This window comes from Poecilia formosa, unplaced genomic scaffold (assembly GCF_000485575.1).
Source record: "Poecilia formosa unplaced genomic scaffold, Poecilia_formosa-5.1.2 Scaffold82, whole genome shotgun sequence".
Lineage (NCBI taxonomy): Eukaryota > Metazoa > Chordata > Actinopteri > Cyprinodontiformes > Poeciliidae > Poecilia > Poecilia formosa.
Genome location: NW_006800021.1, coordinates 1,626,452 through 1,645,293, shown reverse-complemented (window position 1 = coordinate 1,645,293; position 18,842 = coordinate 1,626,452). Strand labels below are relative to the sequence as shown.

Below are 18,842 nucleotides of genomic sequence, written 5' to 3'. Positions count from 1 at the left end.
AGGAGAAAATGTTTAAATTGACCTAGCAGATTAATAGCCATGTCTGACCAATATTTTCTTGGGACAGTAACACAATAATATTATTTTCTGTTTTGGGCTTCTTTAGATCTCCTATAAGAGTTTTTGCAGGAACGCCAGGTTCATTTCACCATCCAAGGACAAGCATGCTAGGTTATTTTGTCAATCAAATAATGCCGTTAAGTTTTAATGCATCATTTTTTGTCTCACGTGTCTGTATTACGGCTGGGCAATACATCAATAACAATATACATGTGATCAGTTTTAATAGATAACACATCTGATAGAATATTCAATATATAGAATATTCACAGAACTCTGATCCAGAGCCACACAGCATTCTGGGAGATGAAAGGCTTTAGCTGCTCAACCTGTGATAAACTGTGGATGAAACAGAAAAGGCCGTACCACCAATTTGGCAGTATTTCAGATTTTTAAAACAAAAATCTAACCAATAATTATCGACGTCAACAATTATTGATAGACTAATATGAGAGGCTTATATCCATGTTATATTTTTCAGCCATATTTTCCATGCACAGTTTGTATGTCGCTTTCTGACGCACTACTGACCAACCCACATTTGACAGCTCTAACATAAGAAATGAATCACGTTGATCTTGCCCACCATTCTAGGCCAATTTTATAACCAAATCCTGTTGAAAAATAAACACAGTTCTGGATCAGTCTATCACTGACCCAGCAGTTATTGTGGTTTCATTTACGTCCCCCCGATCAGCTCCGTCTCTTCCCACACTACTGTATAAATACTATCTTATGGGACTCTTGGCTGTACTAACACATAATAGCCTGACAAGATGGCAGCTAAGTATTCCAAAAGCCTGAAATGATTCTGTACCTGCTTTAACCTACCATCGGGAGCTGGAGCGATGATGATAAATGAAAGCTCAGTGAAAACCACATTATTATTGACATCGGCCTTGTTGGGTGCCACCTCTGGTCACCTTAGGCTGGCGATAGGTGTGTGAGGAGATAATCTGATAGCCAATGAGAGGATTAATGGGGCAGTAAAGTTATGTTACACAAAGGACCTTTCCAGGCTAACCCTTCCTGAATTAATTATTCTCACCACATAGTAAATGTCTTAAAAAGAGGCATAACTTCTGCCAATAAAACATCAGATTTTGTGTCCAAAGTACCCTACCTCCCACCACACCTTCCCCATGGAAAGTAGGTTAATGCTTGGGGTTTTCTATGAATTTAACAGATTTCTTTATTTCCCTTCACCAAGGAAACATCAGACAAGCTCAGAAAAAGTGAGCAAACCATGCAAATAATTTTTTGTCTTATTCTTTAAAAAGGGACATAAAATCAATCTATTTTAATCTCAAGTAATTATTAAAGTCTTATTTTTACTGTGATTTTCTCAAGCAAACATGAAATTAATAGACATGAAACCAGTTCCGTTTCACCAGTGTAATTCACATGGATCATAAAAGATTAAAATCCCTGCAGAGCTTTGACTGTTTATGTCTGACAATTACCAAAATTGTTTGACGCTCTACAAAGTGAGGCAATAAAAGTATACTTTAGACAAGTTGGAGTCTTCCTAAACATGCCTTGCTGGGATATGCAGCACAACCACCGTCATGTCAGCAGGGCAGCTCAGCAGAGGATAATGGTATTTAGATGCCCTGTAAGTATGCGGATTCTCTCAGTCAGCAACATTAATGGGGACATGAAGCATCCTGCTCATGTCCTGCATGCTTAGGTAAAGGGGGTATTAGCAGTAATGCTGGTCGGTCAGTCAGTGTCCTCTCTCTGCCGTGTAGTACACTGGTGATCACCATGGGGAGCACCAAGAAGGCAGGAAACTTGTGGAACAGGAGGCAGAGTCTCTTCCCCAACTACAAAGTCACAGACTCGGATGCCGCTCGAAGACCTTCTGAGGTCGTTTACCCTCTGGCCAAGGAGAGCTGTGTGAAGACATGGAACTCTATGCAAGAACTGAGCAGGGACATCTATGATATTTACGCTGAGTATGAGGAAGAAGAGGAGGAGGCTGGCCCATTCAGCTTCTCCAGGCAGATATCACCGTCCAAGAAGAACTACGTGATCAACATCAACGTTGGGGGGAAGCCCTATCAAATAGCCTACAAGATGGCAGCAAAGTACCCCAAGACCAGGATAGGACGACTGGCCACGTACACGGATCACAACATGAAGTTGGACTTGTGCGATGACTACATAGTGACTAACAATGAGTACTTCTTTGACAGGGATCCTGAGGTCTTCCACAGCATCTTCAACTTCTACAGGACGGGTGTGTTGTGGATCAAGGACGAGCTTTGTCCCCGCAACTTCCTGGAGGAGATCAACTACTGGGGAGTGAGGATCAAAAACACCAACCGCTGCTGCCGCATCTCCTTTGAGGAGAGGCAGGACGAGCTGAACGACCAGCTAAAGATCCAGAGGGAGCTGGAGGCTGAGGTGGAGATCGAGGAGAATGAGGAGCTGTTCCACGACATGTTCATGGGTCAGGCACGTCGAGCGATATGGAACCTGATGGAGAAACCTTTTTCTTCTGTCAAGGCGAAGATAATGGCCGTGGCCTCCAGTCTTTTTGTCCTGATCTCCCTGGTGGCCATGACCCTCAACACGGTGGAAGAGATGCAGTACAAAACCCACGCAGGTCACTTAAGTGGCAAGACTTATTGTGAATATGTAGAGTCCATATGCATTGCTTTCTTCACCATGGAGTACGTGCTGCGTCTGATATCCACACCTGATCTCAAATCCTTCAGCAGGAGTGTCCTCAACACAGTGGACCTCATTGCCATCCTGCCGCAGTACCTGCAGGGCATCCTGGAGTTCTTCGATAGCGAAGAAAACTACATGAAGCACGAGGCCGACATAAAGGCGGTGGGGCAGGTGGGCAAGCTGGGGCAAGTGTTGAGGATCATGAGACTGATGCGAATCTTTCGAATCCTGAAGCTGGCTCGCCACTCCACTGGTCTAAGGGCGTTTGGCTTCACCCTGCGCCAGTGCTACCAACAAGTGGGCTGCCTCTTCCTGTTTATCGCTATGGGCATCTTCAGCTTTTCTGCCATGGTTTTCACTGTGGAGCATGACATGCCGCAGACTAACTTCACCAGCATTCCTCATGCCTGGTGGTGGGCAGCTGTAAGTACGTCTTTGTGCAAATTAATTAGACCAGCTATTACACCAGTGCACAGGAGCAGAATCATTTGTCATAAATGGTGCAGAACAATCAGGTTGTAAACTGTTGAATTTGCAGAAAGGTGGTTTTAGTTTAAACAATGGCCTCAGACTGTTTACCTGGTGACAGAGCCTGCCCATCTGACACAATTAAACCCATTAACAGATCAATGCATTGACTCTCTGAGCAGGTGGTGGAATCTTGCTTATAATCCGGTAGAAGGAAATGGTAATCCTCAGAGCGATACTAATGGATATGATGAAGGGACGAGTGTGCAGAGCTCACTGCTGCAAGCTCCTTTTTTCTTTTTTCTTTTTTTTAGTCAACAAAAATGAATCACTCACTGAACCAACCAACCACTTCTGAGTCACCTTTGCTGCAGTTTGTTTACAGTGTCTCATTCAAGTATGCCTGTATACTGTGGAAAGGTAGTTTGTATTAAAAATATTCTAACATGGAGTTGCACCACAGACCAGTTCTTACTGTGAGAGTGATACGGGGCAGAAGCAGAAAATGATACTTACTGTTGGAACGGAACAAATTTATTATACAATCTGATTTATGTTATGTTGAAAAAGGATAAGTTATTTACCCACTGACATGAGCAAATCCAGCAGGAGGTTGCGGCTTTTCCAGAAGCTTAGTGTTAACCTGCTTCATCCATTTCACCACCAGTTGTGATATTTATTGGGATAATTGCCCTAATTAACTAACTAACTGTATCCATGTTTCCATCATTTGACCCAAACTGTCTCCCTCAAATGAAAAGAAACAAATCAGCAGTACTCAAAGCCAGTCATGGTATATTTATTAAAAATGTAATCTCAGTGTCTCTCATGAATATCTGCAATCTTTGTTTGTCTATTAGTACTGACTCCCCTCCTCTCTCTCTCTCTTCTTTTAGGTGAGCATCTCCACTGTGGGCTACGGAGACGTGTATCCGGAGACCGCACTGGGTCGTGTCTTCGCCTTCGTTTGTATCGCGTTTGGAATTATCCTCAACGGCCTGCCTATTTCTATCCTCTTCAACAAGTTCTCTGACTATTACTCCAAACTCAAATCCAACCAGTACACAGCCTGCCTGAAGCAACGTGGGAAGGTGAGATTTGCCAAGAGGACAATTAATTCGCTCAGCAGCTGCTTTGGAAGTCACCACTGATTCCTTTTTGAAGAAGGATTTTTGGGAAAACTGCATGAAATGTGTTTGAAAAACAACTGGCAATCCACTCCAGTGAGATGACAGCATTTGTGTGGGGAAAACACTCTGCAGTCTCTCTAGGGCCACCTAGTGGCAAAAAAGTATTTGAAGTGGGAAGGTCAGCAGAGATTTGTTGAAAAAAAAACAACAAAAAAAAAACAAGCAAATTTGGAAATCATTTTTAATTAATTAAGAATAAGAAGCATAAAATAATCACCATATTCTTACAGTATTACACTGCATTGAAGAAGGTTTTTTTTTAACCCCCTTAAGCTTGTGGGCATGAAAAGTTATTAAAAATAAAATTCTGAAAACTCTGTGTTTAGTCAATTTAAGCCAGTACTTTGTAGCATCAACTTTAGCTGGAACATCACAGGGGTTTGAATAAATTTGCAAAACATTGTATATCTGCTTGTTTTCTTAAAATCAAAGTCTTGAATGAAAGTTTATGACTGATCTGTAAACCTACTGAATATGTGGAATATATTTGAGCTCATATGCTTAGCAGTGTCAAGAAACGTCATTGCAACCTTACAAGACGTATCTTGGAGATTAATATTTCTGTGAGATGTGGCTTCAGTGAAGCTCAGGTGAGGATATAGAGGGAAATGTTTACAAGTGATACTGTAATAAAGCAAGGCCAAGATATGAAATGTAAGCAGCATCTCTTTTCTACATTACAATGTTGTTGTTTATATGAAAATGGAGAATGTTTCTGGTTCAGTACAGGCACCAGGAAATAAATGAAGAAACTGATTTTTTTGTTGTTGTTTTTGTAAGAGCAGCTGATGTGCTTTCATTTTATGCTCCTTCTCTGGATCTCAGAGTTTTTAAACGCTTGCCTGTAAAAAGTGGTGCCGCTTTTCAAAACTGTTCAATATCCAGTGATTCTGCCAACGATGCTTGTGTGATAAAAAACCTGCAGTGTATGGAACAAACTCAGACTGCAGCATTTTTGAATAAACCCTACTCTTGCTTTAACTACAGTGTCTTTAATGACTGTAAAAGAAAGTGTTTTTTTGGAGCGAACACATTTCTTCTGACCTCAATTATTACGATGAGACAACACATGTTTCTACTGAGATCTTCAACTTTCTACAATCCAGAACGTTAAGGGTGCTCCCTCTGGTATTAACTAAGCCTTGAGTGCATGGATGTTGTTATCCTTTAAATCTGAAAAAAATTAAGATGAATTAGAGTAATCTGTGAACCTTGTTCAAGAACTTTTTGAATAATACTGAAAGCATGAGACTGCTGCATTAAAGATTAAACATTTTATATTACTCAACCCATGTGTTTTATTTATTTATTTTGTTCGTATCCGTTTTATAATCTTTTACAGATCTCAGAAAAAATGCTTTCATTTTGTTGTATGCTACTAGTCATATACTGAAATAATTGTGTCATGGCTCAACATATAAAAACACAGATGACAAATTAACATAGATGAAAGGGAAAATATATACAAGAAAAATATATACATTTCTAATTATTTTTGAAAAGAAACATCGTGCTGCCAAAACATTAAATGAAAAATATTTTTATGCTGAAAGAATTAAGATTGGATGGAAACAGAAGAATCAAGAATCAACAACCTGAACAACCTGAACATGCCATGCCCATAAAAAACATGATGTTGGCAGTATCAAGCTGTGGGGATGCTTCTGTTTTTTTTAGTGGCGACAAAGAAGCTGGCCATGGTTGATGGGAAGATGGACAAATGTGTGGAGACATAACTCAGAAGATGTAGCTGTAATCACAGTGAAAGGTGGTCCTACAAACAATTAACCCAGAAGGGTTCTGACCTTATTTGTTTTGACAGAGTTTGGTTTAGGAGGAGTTGTCCCTTTGTTCACAGATAACTCAAAATATAAAAATTAAACAACTTTTTTGTTGTTTGTGTAGAAATGCTCTTTGTTAAAATAAACTATTATATCAAGGGAAATTGATAGTTTCAGGAGAGAGGATAAGGAGTTAAATGACAGGGGGAATGAAATGTGTGTATTTAGGAATAAGAGGCAGGGAAGTTCATCTTTTCATGAGGGAACAAGAAAAGAAACTCGTAAAATAGGTGGCCACTTCATGAAATATTTTTAAAGCTTTTACTTTCATATAATTAATTTGTTTGTGACATACATATTTTAAAGTCTAAATCCATGTTGTTCACCTGAGTGAACCTATAAAACGTCTTACTGCTGCACATTTTTCACATGGAGCAATCAAAACAATACAATAAATCACGTGTAGTCTTTTATTTGGTGTCACTACAAATGTTGAATTTTATATTCATTTTTCTCTCAAGATCGTTACCTGTAAGGCAAAGGGAATTGTATTTGTTTTAATTTAATTAATTCTACTTAATTTTTTTTAGCAGATGCAGTCAGGCTCGATAAAACGTGCTAAATGAAGCAACAGTTCAGTGCATAGCCATTTCTGTCCGGAAGATGGCAGCAGTTCAATTGTGACAGATAAGCGGTAAGCAAAACTTTCCCCGAAGAAGACGACTCTCCTCTCGGCAGTGGTAAAGTGACCTCTGTTGCTAACTGCTAGTCTGCTATTGAACCATGCCTCCTCCTGTCGCAGTGTCGCCTTTGATAAAGGTTTGTGCTGTTAAATATGTCACCGAAACGCTTATTAAGAAATTTTGTGTAAAACTGCTGGAATAATTCTCCACACTTGGTTGACAACTCGTCCGAAGTCACCAACATGCTAACTATAAGTAGGATACATTAGCTCGAAGAGAATGGGTAAATGAAAACGCAGTATAAGCTTTCATTCAGTCCAAATTAGCAAAGAAATGCATGTTGCAGTCCGTCTAAATAACATCCTGATTAACGCTAGAGTAAATGTTTGTGTCAGAGTGTCATATTTTATGTTGCTAAAGCTAACACTTTGGAGCTACCTGCAAGGAAACGATAGTTAATTGTTGCTAATTGAAAAACAAAGCACACGCTCCGTTTTTCCACTTTTAAACTGTAAATGTTTAATCGTTTATATTTAATACATGTGATATCATGTATTACTCACGTTATTTAGCTTAATTTTAACATGTTCTACAATTCATTTAACGCTTGTGTCCCCCTAGTGTTGATACTGTGTATGACAAGCAAACTGTTTATTTGGCTAGAAATTGTCACTAATGGATGATTTTGTTTCTGTTACAGACAGCCAGGTATTCAGCTTTAATTGCTGGCATTGTCTACGGTAAACGGCGATATGGTAAGTTATTAAAGAAGTCATCATACAGCTATTTTTAACTGTTTATAGAAGTAGCAGTGCATGCTGCATATCACATGTGAGAGAGTAGTTGCTAATAAACGGTTTTGATAATATAAGATTAGATCTGGTAAACTAGTATTCTCTGTGTATTTTAAATGGAGTGTAAATTGTAACAATAGCCAAAAATTGTATAATTTAACAAGTATGTATAACATTGAGTCACCTGATGGTTTGAAGACGTAAATCAGCCTTTATATAGGCGGTAACTTACCACACAAATTTATTTAAATGTTTAAATTCTGAACTCTTCTCCCGTTGAGTTCCCAGTGTGTCTACAACATGGGGCTATGAAATTAACTGAAATAAATATAGTTTTAATATGTGGGGGTATTATCTTTTTAATTATACCCACATTGAATAATTTATATCTTGTATATGGACGGTTTTCAACTAATTTCCTCCAAACTGAGCAAGTTAGAAAGGAAATTCTGACTGAACTTAGTTTGTAACTCTGACTTCACCTTCCTCAGATTATCTGAAGCCTATTGCAGCCGAAGAAAGGAGGATTGAGGAGGAGGAGAAGAAAGTTCGACAGGAGCAGGAGAGGATTGCCAAGGAGTTAGCAGAAGGTAACATCTTCACTCTTATTCATATACAAATCAAGTCCATAATCCAAATATTGTTGCATGATTCTTTTCATTCTTACCCTCCGTCTCACAGCTGAAGACACCATCCTGAAGTAAACCTCTGGACTGTCCTTTGGAGATGTCCTCCTTCTTGTGCACTGTCCAACCTCTTCCTCCTCTTCCTGGAGTAACGGTGGCAAAGTCAGGCCACACTGCTTCACTGCTGTTTCATGGAAGTGTCACTGTCACAATGAAAACTCCCCTCCTCCTCTGGTTTCCCAGAAACTCTAATTTAGTTACATGAGAAGGAATAACTTCAAATGCAGCTACACTCAGAAATTTATGTTGATATTTGAATTGAAGAAATTTCATAAATACAGAAGGACATAAAATATAAAATGTTTTTTTTTTCTCCCCCATAACTGTTCAGTTGATTGTTGGTGCAACAATGTTAAAGAGGAACCGGGTACATTTACTTTAAACACCTTTCAGATCTCTGGCTCTTTGTACAGCATCATAAATAATTTTGTTCTTTAAATGTATTAAAAAATAAATACATGGCATTGCTCCCTGTTTTTTTTTCAGAGGAAGAAATTATCAGTCATTAATGTATTAAAGCTGGTTAATTATTATGGTTTTTAATATTATGCACATTTAATGAAAGGTTTTATATTATTAACCAAGCTAAATGCTTTCTGATAAAGAAAAGGTTAAGTTTTCCTAAACAGTTTCTAACAGGTAAAGGTGTATGAATCATCTCTGCAGAATAGAGAATTCTGCCTTGTATTTTTATTATTTCACACAGTTACATATTCAGGTGTTTACCTGCTCATGTTAAAACGTTTATCCGGATTTGGCTGATCAAGACTTCCCTGTTGTAAACGTATGCAAATTAACAGTAGCTGTGTTTTTTTTTTCTGTTTTTTATTTGTAGGCTGTTTTTATTTGAATTTTATAACTCCAAGATGATTGATTAAAATATGTTGATTTTAATCAACATATTAATCAAGAATCTTTATATTCTAAAAGAATATAAAGATTATATTCAAAGGATATAATCAGGATTCAAAGAGCAAACTCTTTGAATCCTGACCAGAAGAACCAAAAACATTAAGAAACTATAATTATAAAACCACCCATTTAAATGATTTAATACTTCACTGTTTTAAGTGATCAGAATGTCTAATTTAGAAACTACAAGTCTGTAATAAGGTCACTGAATCCTCGGTTTTATTGTAGATCACGTTAATCTTCATCTGCCATGGAGGTGTGACGAGTTTAAATACGTAATGTGTATTTTTACATCTTGTTGTTGCACAACTTTGTCCTGCTCCCACACACCAGACCTGACCTCACAACGCCCCCATAAACAGAGTTTAACCCGGCGTCACCTCTCTCTGTGCAAGAGACTGTTGATAAATCTACAGTTTTCAGATTAGTTAACTGAGCCAAGCAGCTGCTGCGGTTTCAGATTTAGACGGATCTAAATTTAGTGCGTCTAGTCAAAGCACAGATGTTTTGACTGACAGGTAAAACAAACTAATACCAAATACAAATCAGAAAACCCACGATTTTTTCATGTCTGCAGCTAAATGTACAGCAACATCTTTGGATTCACAGATCCTTTACTCATGCACAGGCATTATCCTTATTCAATGCATTTTGGCAGTTCTTTGCAGCAGACATTCTGTCCAGGATTAGGCCTGGCAGCATTTACAGACAAGATGACGGGAGACGGAAACACCTGAACCTCTACTGACATAACACAGTACTTATAGCTGGTTTCCATGGTGGCCATCTCATTCTCACCCTTTATGGCTAAAGAAATACAAAAACATAGATTTGCAAGCGTAATTTTAAGGTTGCCGGATGTAGCAACTTGTAAATATGAAATGTGAAAATAATTTCCTGAAAAATATATTTACTTTAAGGACATTACAAAATGTGCAACATTGCAAAATCATCTTTAATTTCATTATATTACACATAAAATGCCACAACACCTTTGCAGCGTACGCGTGACTCAGGGTTCAGACAAGTTTAATCTTCCTTTTCATCCGCCATGATCAACTGCAGCCCGGCAAAAAAAAAAAAAAAAATTACATAAAGCCTGCATGCTCCTGAACGTGAAGGCTCATCAGCTTACAGGCAGGGATTTCTATAACTGGATTAATGCTAGATTTAAAATCTACATTTAGGCTGAAGAAGTGAGAATAATCAGACGGCCCGTCTGCGGCTCCGGTATAAAAGGCTCACTCACAGGCTGCTCGGCACAGCTCAAACACGGCAACATATCTCTGAACTGCAAGCTTCCCGTGGATTTCCTCTGCACCTCAGGTAAGGAAATGATGCCTTCGAGGACCAATAAGAGGTTTATAGAAACTCCCATTGCTAGAGAAACTGATTTGTCCTACTTTTAAGCCATATGCAGAGATTTCAAAAAGCAAAAGGCAACCAGGTTTCTTTCTTGGCTTGACTTAGAATGGACTTCCAGCTCTTTGGGTTGATGATGCTTTTCCTGGCCTGTGTGGAGCAGAGCCTGGCCTCTTGTGTGGTGGACAGATTCACAGTTAAACAAGACTTTGATCCCCAAAGGGTGAGTACATAATAACTTCTATTCCCATTTCCAGAATATCATTCTTCTTATAGGGAATAATATCATCAGCATAGAGTGTGATCATCTTTTTGCATTTTGCTAATTCAGCTGTACTAATCTGATGAAATCTCTGTCAATGTATCTGTTTATCTTTTTTCCTTGGCAGTATGCAGGTAAATGGTACGCCCTGCAGAAGAAGGACCCTGAGGGTTTGTTCCTGCAGGACAACATCTCTGCTGAGTACACTGTTGGGGACGACGGTTCCATGGTGGCCTCCTCCAGAGGCAGAGTCACTCTCTTTGGGTTGGTCTTTTTTTTTTAAATTTACTAGACTGAAATCTGTACAATTCAATACAATGCAGCTGAAATGCTCTTACTCTATCCCATGTCCAGGTTCTGGGTTGTCTGTGCAGACATGGCTGCTCAGTACTCAGTCCCTGACCCCAACACACCAGGCAAGATGTTCATGAACTACCAAGGGCTGGCCAGCTACCTGTCCAGCGGTGGTAAGCCTACGAGAGCTGCATGTTTTATCTTCCTCTATCTCAGTGTAGTCAAGACTAACATCTCCCTCTGCTTCGCCAGGTGACAACTACTGGGTCATCGACACAGACTACGACAACTACGCCATCACATATGCCTGCCGCACCCTGAAGGAGGACGGAAGCTGCGAGGATGGCTACGCGCTGGTCTTCTCCCGCAACCCTCGCGGCCTTCCCCCCGCCATCCAGAGAGTCGTCCGGCAGAAGCAGGAGGAAATCTGCATGGCCGGACAGTTCCAGCCCGTGCTGCAGTCGGGTACGCAACTAGCACACATGCAGACATTTGACTCGTAATATAGAGGCTATACAGAGCATTTCAACTTAAAAGGTGTTTGTTTCTCTTCAACAGGGGCCTGTTAAACAGCTTCCAGGCTGATGGTGGATGAGCGACTGCACTTTATCAATCTGGACCGACTGAAATGCCCAGGATGAAGACGCAGCTGTTCACAGGGGAATCGTGCAATGCTACACTCTCAGCTTAGTTTTCTGATGAATCCTGCACGCCAATGTAACGCCACAACACACTTCCACGGTAGTTCAAAGCAAAATCCAACGAATAGTACGAATGTCTCAAAGAATGTTGTCGTAACTCACTGAGGGGTAACATCTGATGTGAACTGATCTGTGCTGCTGACAATAAATTTTATTTAAAAAAAACAAAAGTAGTTTGTCTTTTGTTTTTGTAAAAATCTTTATGTGAACAAGTTCATATAAAATAGCAATAATTCAATAGGTGAGGTTTTTTTTTACGTTCACAAAGAAGTCAGATGCGTCTGTAACGTCATCTGAGGTGTGATTTCGCTCAACAAGCCACAAATGGAAATCAGCAGACTAAACGTCTCTAAAATGTGCTACTGTTTGCATTTTCACCTTCTACTCCCCGTCTGAAAACCTCTCCGGCAGAGAGTAGGGCCCGGGCCGTCCCCAGTAGTCCACAGCTCGGACTCGGTACAGACCCCCAACCTTCTGGTCCACTGCAACACAAACACGATAGACAGACTAAACTACCAGCTCTGAGGCTGCAGTGAAGATCACAATTTAAATCACATCCCAAAAACAACAGGAGAAAGGGACTGGGGAAAATAAAGGTACGTCACCTGGTGAGTGGACATAAGACGTAAAAATGGTGTCCTGAGCATTAACCCGACTGAATTCCTTTTGGTCCGTAGAAAATTCTACTTCAAACGTCTTGATGCATCTGCAAAATAGGGAGTCAGGAGTAAAGGTTATCGCCTAACCTTTGAAAGGACTCATTCAATGCATTTCCCTTGAATAAAACAGTGAAACTCAAAGAAAGAGAAATATATTAGATATTGCACTTACTTTGAACCAACACAGTGATCTGACCAGATAACGAGGACTTGGCCTTTGGTGATCCTGATGAAGCGTAAACCATTGACCTGACAGAGACAAAACACAGCGTGTGGTCGAAAACAGAGTGCTAACTAAAACTTATTTGGCTGCAGCACCTTAAAATATTCATATTAATATCACATCTTGTCATGGTACAAAGAGACTCCATAGTCGTGGTCTCCGTTTCTAATCAAGTCACTTCTGAAGGCAGGTGGTTGAACTAGATTTTGTTTAAAGTCGTTAGAATAAAGGCCTCTGAATACAAATTTATGTCAAACTTTTCAGATTTCTCTTCGGAAAAAATGTTAGAAACCTTCTCGATCAATGTCATATTTAAGGTTTACTTTGTTTTGATTTATCACACAAAATCCTGACCGATCAGATTCTTTTTAGTGAATGTAACACAATGTAAAAAAAAAAAAAAAAAAGTTCAAAAGGACATGACTGCAAGGCACTGCAGGCACATAAGAATGAATAAGTGTGTGTCATTACTGCAGCCTGTTCAGAACAAAGACTTAAACTTTTTCCAACCTGGTCTGGTCCAACCTCAGGCCAGGCACAAACATGGACGAGGAGGACGGAGGGAAGAGACAGTTTGGCTTTTAGAGTCAGAGAGTCGCCAGGAGGAAGTTTCTGAGGTCCGTCGGTCCGGGGGTCCTAACAGTGACACATCATCAGTGGGTCAGAAGCTGTAGATTAAAAATGGTCTTTTTCTTGCATCCGGAATTAAAATCTTGTTTAGATGGTTCTATTTAGAAATAATTACCTCCACGCTCCTGAGGCGTCTGAACTGCTGCGCGGTGGGGAAGTCAGGGCTGCCCATGCTCTGCCACAGCTGGTGTGGGTTGGTAACGTTATTGTCCAGGTAGTAGGTGACATACACCAGACCTGGGTAACAAACAGATACTGAGCTGGACTGAAACATTTTATCTGAGGACCAGGATTTTGTCAAAAGCTCACCCTTCTGCTCAGCTAGTCCTTTCAGCTCGACTGTAACGTCATCGATGCGTTGGGAAGTGCTGTTGTCGTCGCTGTTGTAGACCAGGACGGCCACCTGCCAGCTGTCGGACCCACCATGGATCACGGGTCTGTGGGTGCTGGCGAGAACGCCCACTGTGCTGTTTTCTTCATGTCCAGAGTTTAAAACCTGAGCCAGGACTTGTGTTTCTCCTTAAAGAGGGATGACATGCAGGAGTGCAATATTAGCAGCGTGGATGACATAAAAAAAAAAAAAATCACCGTTCCTGAATCACACTGTTCTTCTGAGGCAAAATTTTAAAAGATTTGATCATTTTGGTGTTTCTGCATGTGTCACAAACTCAAATTTAAGACTGTATGAGACCATTTTAAGATTGTCATGAATAAGATTTAAGCTCTTTGTCACAATCGCCACAGAAATGTACAATAAAAGTGCTTTTTATTTTTTTAAGAGTACCAAATTTATGAGATGTGTGGGATCTTTTTGTAGCTCTTGAGCAGTTTTGAGCTTCTCACACTGTACAGCAGGGGTCCCCAAAGTCGGTCCTCGAGGGCCGGCATCCTGCATTTTAGTTCTCTCCCTGGTTTAGCGCACCTGGATCAAATGATGGCTCATTTGAAGGCCAAAGAAGAACAGTGACATGCTGAAAAGGTTGTTACTACCACCAGGGAGAGAACTAAAACATGCAGGATGCCGGCCCTCCAGGACCGACTTTGGGGACCATTGTTGTACAGTCTTAACCCACATAGTGTCAAGCTTTTTGGAACAAAATGTACTTGGTCTGGGTTGGCGACAGAAGCGAGTCAGTGGCAAACTGCCAGTAAATTTACAACTACCCATGATGACACAAAAAAGCTAGCTAGCAAGTGTTAGCAGTTTGCTACCGGCAGCCTTAGCTGTCTCAAGACTCTGCGACTCAGAGTCTTGAGACTGTGCGACTCAAACGTTTGCCTATAGAAAAGTCCTGTAATAAAAAAACCTGTGAAAATTAAATAGTCCAATCACAACAAAATTTAAGACCTGTGATTACCGTATTTAAGGCCAACTTACATCTTCTTTAATGAATTTAAAACATTTTAAGTTTAGAGACACAAATCTGAGACTTTTTACTGATGTACAGACACCCTGACTCTTGAGAACGTCACCTAGCAGAGCCAGCAGGCCCATGACAGTGAGGACGGGCTTCCGGACGAGCTGGACATGAGGCGGCCGGGTGTTGTTGACCTGGAAACGAGCGGTCAGCGTGCGCTGAGTGAACGGGTGCGGGTGGTAACTCAGGAAGGCGTTGTCGTTGCTCAGAAGGGTGTAGTTGATGGTGTTATTGGGGTTAGCCAGAAGCAGATCCTGGTGCTGCTTTATTATCTGATTGGAGAAGGAGATGAAATCTGAGTAAATGATGAATTATTAATTATTTCGTCTGCACTTACATTGTTTTTTTTTTGCCTTACTTTTACCACCATTGCAGCGTAGGTCACGTCAGCCCTCCATTCCTGAGGTTTGGACCATCCCACCAGAGGGTCGGCCTCATCGTTGTAGATGGGGACGCTGCGGAAGCTGGGGAAGCGCTCCTGGATCTCCCCTACTGTCTGGAGCTCCTGCTGGAGAATGGGCAAAGAGAAGCCCCCTCCCTGGGAGACAGAAACAGAGAGTCAGCTTTTTCTGTACCGCAGCTTCATCTCAATTCATAAAAATATCATTAACAAATGTAATTATTATTTAATTCAAAAAGTACTGTTTTTACATAATTACATTGATTTATTACACACAAGCTGATCAATTTCATATGTTTAGTTCTTTTCATTTAAATTCTTATGACTTTTCCAAATGAAGCTTATTAGAAATTAAAAATATCACAGCACCGATAATAAAACATTAAAAAAAAAATATAAGTGCAATGTTTTGCTATGGGCTTTATAATAACGTGAGGGTGCGCATAATAATGACAATTATAAAAAATATTGTATATTTGCCAAACACCACACAAGGAAAAGAAGTCTGGGTTGAACCCGGCATCCCTGGGAAAGAAAACACAGTTTTGTGTTCATAAGGAGAATCATGTGAAGTCTTTAAGCTGCTCAAAAACTGCTGTATCGAAGCATAGAAAACTGAGTAAAAGAACAAAGTTTGACTGGAAAAGGTGCAGAAGTAACAGGGACATCTGCAGCCTGGGAAAGACAGTGAAGCAAAGCCTTTTCAAGAGTTTGAGGAAGAGTCAGGTTGCTGACTGTGGACAGTTTAGCTTTGTGCTGAGCTTTAATTCATGATCATCAAAATAAACAGAAACAAACAGCGGAAACAAACCACTGTGAGTGCAATGAGTCAGGAGGAAAGACATGCGTCAAAGGAACCAAGGACGGGGGTTCCCACTCTGACCACAGTGCCCCCCTTTACATTTTGATTAGATACTAAACTGTCATCTAACAGTATATTTTGCATTCATAAAAGAGACTGTGCGACCTGCCTTTTTGTGCAGGGCGATGTAGTCGATCCTGACGCCCGTCTCTCCAGTGAAGTAATTGGTGCCGTTGTAGCAGTGCTGCAGCAAGGCCCAGCAGAACGGGGAGCGGGGGGCAGAATGGCAGGAGTCTCCGGGACCGCCGAACCTCAGGAGCGGGCTGGCAGCGCGCAGCCCCTCCGAACACGCATCATAGTAATTTAGAAACCCTAAAAAAATGTGCGTTAAACAGAGATCTGGAGTGATGCTTGATGTGACATCTTCATCATTAATGTCTGTTGGCGACTACGTTTCTCCGTTATGAGCAGTTAAACTCTAGTGCAACACATGCAGCATGGAGTTATGTACGTGTTCTGGGGTTTACCTTGAATGGACATGGTGACATTATCAAAGTCATGATTATTGGGTTCGTTCCACGTTTCAAAGTTCCACTGAGAAACTCTTCCTAGGCCATATTTGTCTGAAATTTAAAATGAGCAACAATATTTTTTAAATAGAAACAGAATTTATGATTTTACAAAAAAAAAAAAATAAAATAATAAAATAAAATTGTATAAAATTTTGGAAACACTCAACATTTAATTAGAGGACATTTATTCAGAGGGCGAATGTGCATGAGATTCTTTTCCTCAGATTTGTCCTTTGACTCCTATGAGGAGTGTTTGTTACCAAAAAGCTGAATCTTATCCTTATCTAATGTTCCAGAGTCCCAGAAGAGTTTAGCAACGTGTTTATTTTAACAATAATAGGAGATCACTCTCAAACAATCAGCTGGTATGTAAATGGCATCCAATTGTTGTTACGGCGACTTGGAGATCCTCAATATATCGCTCGCAAATAGTGAAGCATGGTTCCTTTTTTAAAAATTCTCCTACATGTTTCAACCTTTATTCTTCTATTTTAATATTTTATTGGACATTTGACTGGTAGCGTTGAGGTAAAACAGCTTATTAAGTAAACAAAGACTCACCAATGTATCTCTTGGCTATGAGATAAACCAGATTTCTCCATTCAACCACTTGGGCTTTGTCCTCCAGGTCAGTGAAGTAGTTTGAGACGCTGCCCATCAATTCAAAACCTGAAGTTTATCAAAAGAATTTATCAGAAGAACATCACAATGAAGACGATATTTATCAACAACAAACAGTGTGTTTGGAGCACAGTACCTGGTTGGAGCCCATTATCTGACAGTAGTTCTATCAGCTCATCCAGTTTAGTGAAGTTATACTGAGGTTTTCCTCCAACATGCCTACAAAAATGAATTAAAAAAAAATAATCCCACTTGTTTTAATATGGCAGTAGGTATGCTTTCTCTAATATGAATTATAGCGTATAATTAACCACATTTTGTACTTCAGTATATTTTTGCTTGCTAGCTGACTTACTGTAAAGTGACCAGCTCCAGCATCCAGTGGATCCTAACCTGCTGGATCCCTCCATGAGGGACCGAGCCCACATAAGCCAAATTCAGCTGCTGGTCGGTGCTCAGGTCAAACTGGTCAGCCTGGGTGTGAGGGAGTGGAGGGCTGCACAAGAAAATATATATCTAAAATTAGCAGCTTCTATCAGTTTTAAAATTATGACATTTATACAGTTCTGTGATGAAGTCTCAAGTCATTTATTCACACTTAACAGATATAACTTCACTTTAGAATATTACACAAAAGTCTGGCTTATTGGAAACAAAATATAAATGTAGAATGCAGGTTGGAACTGAACAATAGTACATAGGTCTCTTCTACAGTGGTGAACTTTTTTTTTTTTAGAGTTTTAACAAATTGAATTGTTTTTAATCACATATTTTATAAGAATCTGTGAGTTTAGATTAATGCTGTCCAGGTTTTATTTCTCAGAGTCATGCCGTCATCCCTCTGCACTCAATCCCAATATAAGCCTCATAAAAAACATATATAAATATATATATTTTGCAATCTTGAAAGAGGTGTCTGAATCTCAATCGATCTGCATTCAGTGTGAAATAATTATGTTCATGTTTGAGCCGCACAGATGGATCAGCTTTAAGATGGTTACTTTCAAAAATTAAGCTTAAAAGCAATAATAAACTTTTTAAATTCAATTTTCACAAACTGAATAAAGTTGTCACAAAGCCGAAGTTGTGCTTTAAATATACGAGGCTGACACTAATACGTAGTTTTAAGTTACAGGCCCATGTAACATGATTTCAAGCCAAAATGTCTTACATTTTGAATCAAAAATGTTTGGTTTGTCAAGGGTTCAGCCCGTTTCCGACTTGAATCACTATGTCACGTGTTTATAGTTTACATTGTTTGCGCATGCGCATGACAACGGCTAGCAGAACCAAGGGTGGTGATTTTAGCATAAGAGGAAACTTCAATCAAAATATCGCTTTGAAAGACAAAAGCGACCTACCAGAAGCCAGTGCTTCTCCAGAATGGTCTGAACTCTCTTTCTGGTTGTTTCGCGTCAACTGTGATGATATAAGCGCCTGAAGTTTCACAGAAGCACCAAAATACAGCAAGAAAAGGCAAACTCCTCCACATAATGAACTGTCGCCGGCGTGTTCGTTTACATGTCTCCCATAAAGTGACAAAACTATCGGTCTAACCTCTTCTCAACATGTTTTTTGTAGTACAAGTTTATAAACACTGAGCTGGTGCTGGTGAAGAACAAGTTAAAATGCAACAAACCAACCA

At 40.0% G+C, this 18,842-nt stretch overlaps 3 protein-coding genes and 2 long non-coding RNA genes across 5 annotated transcripts in view; 4 read left to right on the top strand and 1 right to left on the bottom strand.

The window, feature by feature from the left end:
* LOC107836760 (uncharacterized) overlaps positions 1-18,842 on the top strand; it is a 573,704-nt gene that overhangs the window by 534,867 nt on the left and 19,995 nt on the right. The gene's annotated exons all lie outside the window — the stretch shown is intronic.
* Positions 1,718-5,682, top strand: LOC103141356 (potassium voltage-gated channel subfamily V member 2-like). Its single transcript, XM_016673791.1, has 2 exons — positions 1,718-3,162; positions 4,104-5,682. The coding sequence occupies exons 1-2, from the start codon at positions 1,828-1,830 to the stop codon at positions 4,356-4,358; spliced, it is 1,590 nt and encodes a 529-aa protein (XP_016529277.1). The 5' UTR covers positions 1,718-1,827; the 3' UTR covers positions 4,359-5,682.
* LOC103141355 (uncharacterized) lies at positions 6,895-8,809 on the top strand. The gene is made up of 4 exons (XR_476571.2): positions 6,895-6,997; positions 7,562-7,616; positions 8,147-8,245; positions 8,337-8,809. It is a non-coding gene; the product is annotated as an uncharacterized LOC103141355 (long non-coding RNA).
* On the top strand, positions 10,477-11,922 carry LOC103141353 (purpurin-like). Its single transcript, XM_007556980.2, has 6 exons — positions 10,477-10,579; positions 10,724-10,838; positions 11,005-11,141; positions 11,232-11,344; positions 11,424-11,636; positions 11,730-11,922. Exons 2-6 carry the CDS (start codon positions 10,725-10,727, stop codon positions 11,738-11,740), a joined length of 588 nt encoding a protein of 195 aa, XP_007557042.1. The 5' UTR covers positions 10,477-10,579; position 10,724; the 3' UTR covers positions 11,741-11,922.
* On the bottom strand, positions 12,053-18,826 carry idua (alpha-L-iduronidase). The gene is made up of 14 exons (XM_007556981.2): positions 18,559-18,826; positions 17,553-17,693; positions 17,334-17,416; positions 17,138-17,245; positions 16,532-16,627; positions 16,174-16,376; positions 15,161-15,340; positions 14,858-15,074; positions 13,694-13,903; positions 13,500-13,621; positions 13,265-13,390; positions 12,704-12,780; positions 12,478-12,578; positions 12,053-12,354 (listed from the first exon to the last, which is right to left on the bottom strand). The coding sequence occupies exons 1-14, from the start codon at positions 18,687-18,689 to the stop codon at positions 12,254-12,256; spliced, it is 1,896 nt and encodes a 631-aa protein (XP_007557043.1). The 5' UTR covers positions 18,690-18,826; the 3' UTR covers positions 12,053-12,253.

Excerpts from the sequence above, each read along its gene's own strand:
- LOC103141356 (XM_016673791.1), top strand. The coding sequence starts at position 1,828 with ATGGGGAGCACCAAGAAGGCAGGAAACTTGTGGAACAGGAGGCAGAGT. Across the intron at positions 3,163-4,103 it reads ATGCCTGGTGGTGGGCAGCT|GTGAGCATCTCCACTGTGGG; the intron begins GTAAGTACGTCT and ends CTCTTCTTTTAG.
- LOC103141353 (XM_007556980.2), top strand. The coding sequence starts at position 10,725 with ATGGACTTCCAGCTCTTTGGGTTGATGATGCTTTTCCTGGCCTGTGTG. Across the intron at positions 10,839-11,004 it reads AAGACTTTGATCCCCAAAGG|TATGCAGGTAAATGGTACGC; the intron begins GTGAGTACATAA and ends TTTCCTTGGCAG. Across the intron at positions 11,345-11,423 it reads CAGCTACCTGTCCAGCGGTG|GTGACAACTACTGGGTCATC; the intron begins GTAAGCCTACGA and ends CTGCTTCGCCAG.
- idua (XM_007556981.2), bottom strand. The coding sequence starts at position 18,689 with ATGTGGAGGAGTTTGCCTTTTCTTGCTGTATTTTGGTGCTTCTGTGAA. Across the intron at positions 15,341-16,173 it reads ACATCGCCCTGCACAAAAAG|GGAGGGGGCTTCTCTTTGCC; the intron begins GCAGGTCGCACA and ends TCTGTCTCCCAG. Across the intron at positions 15,075-15,160 it reads ACGCTGCAATGGTGGTAAAA|ATAATAAAGCAGCACCAGGA; the intron begins GTAAGGCAAAAA and ends TTCTCCAATCAG.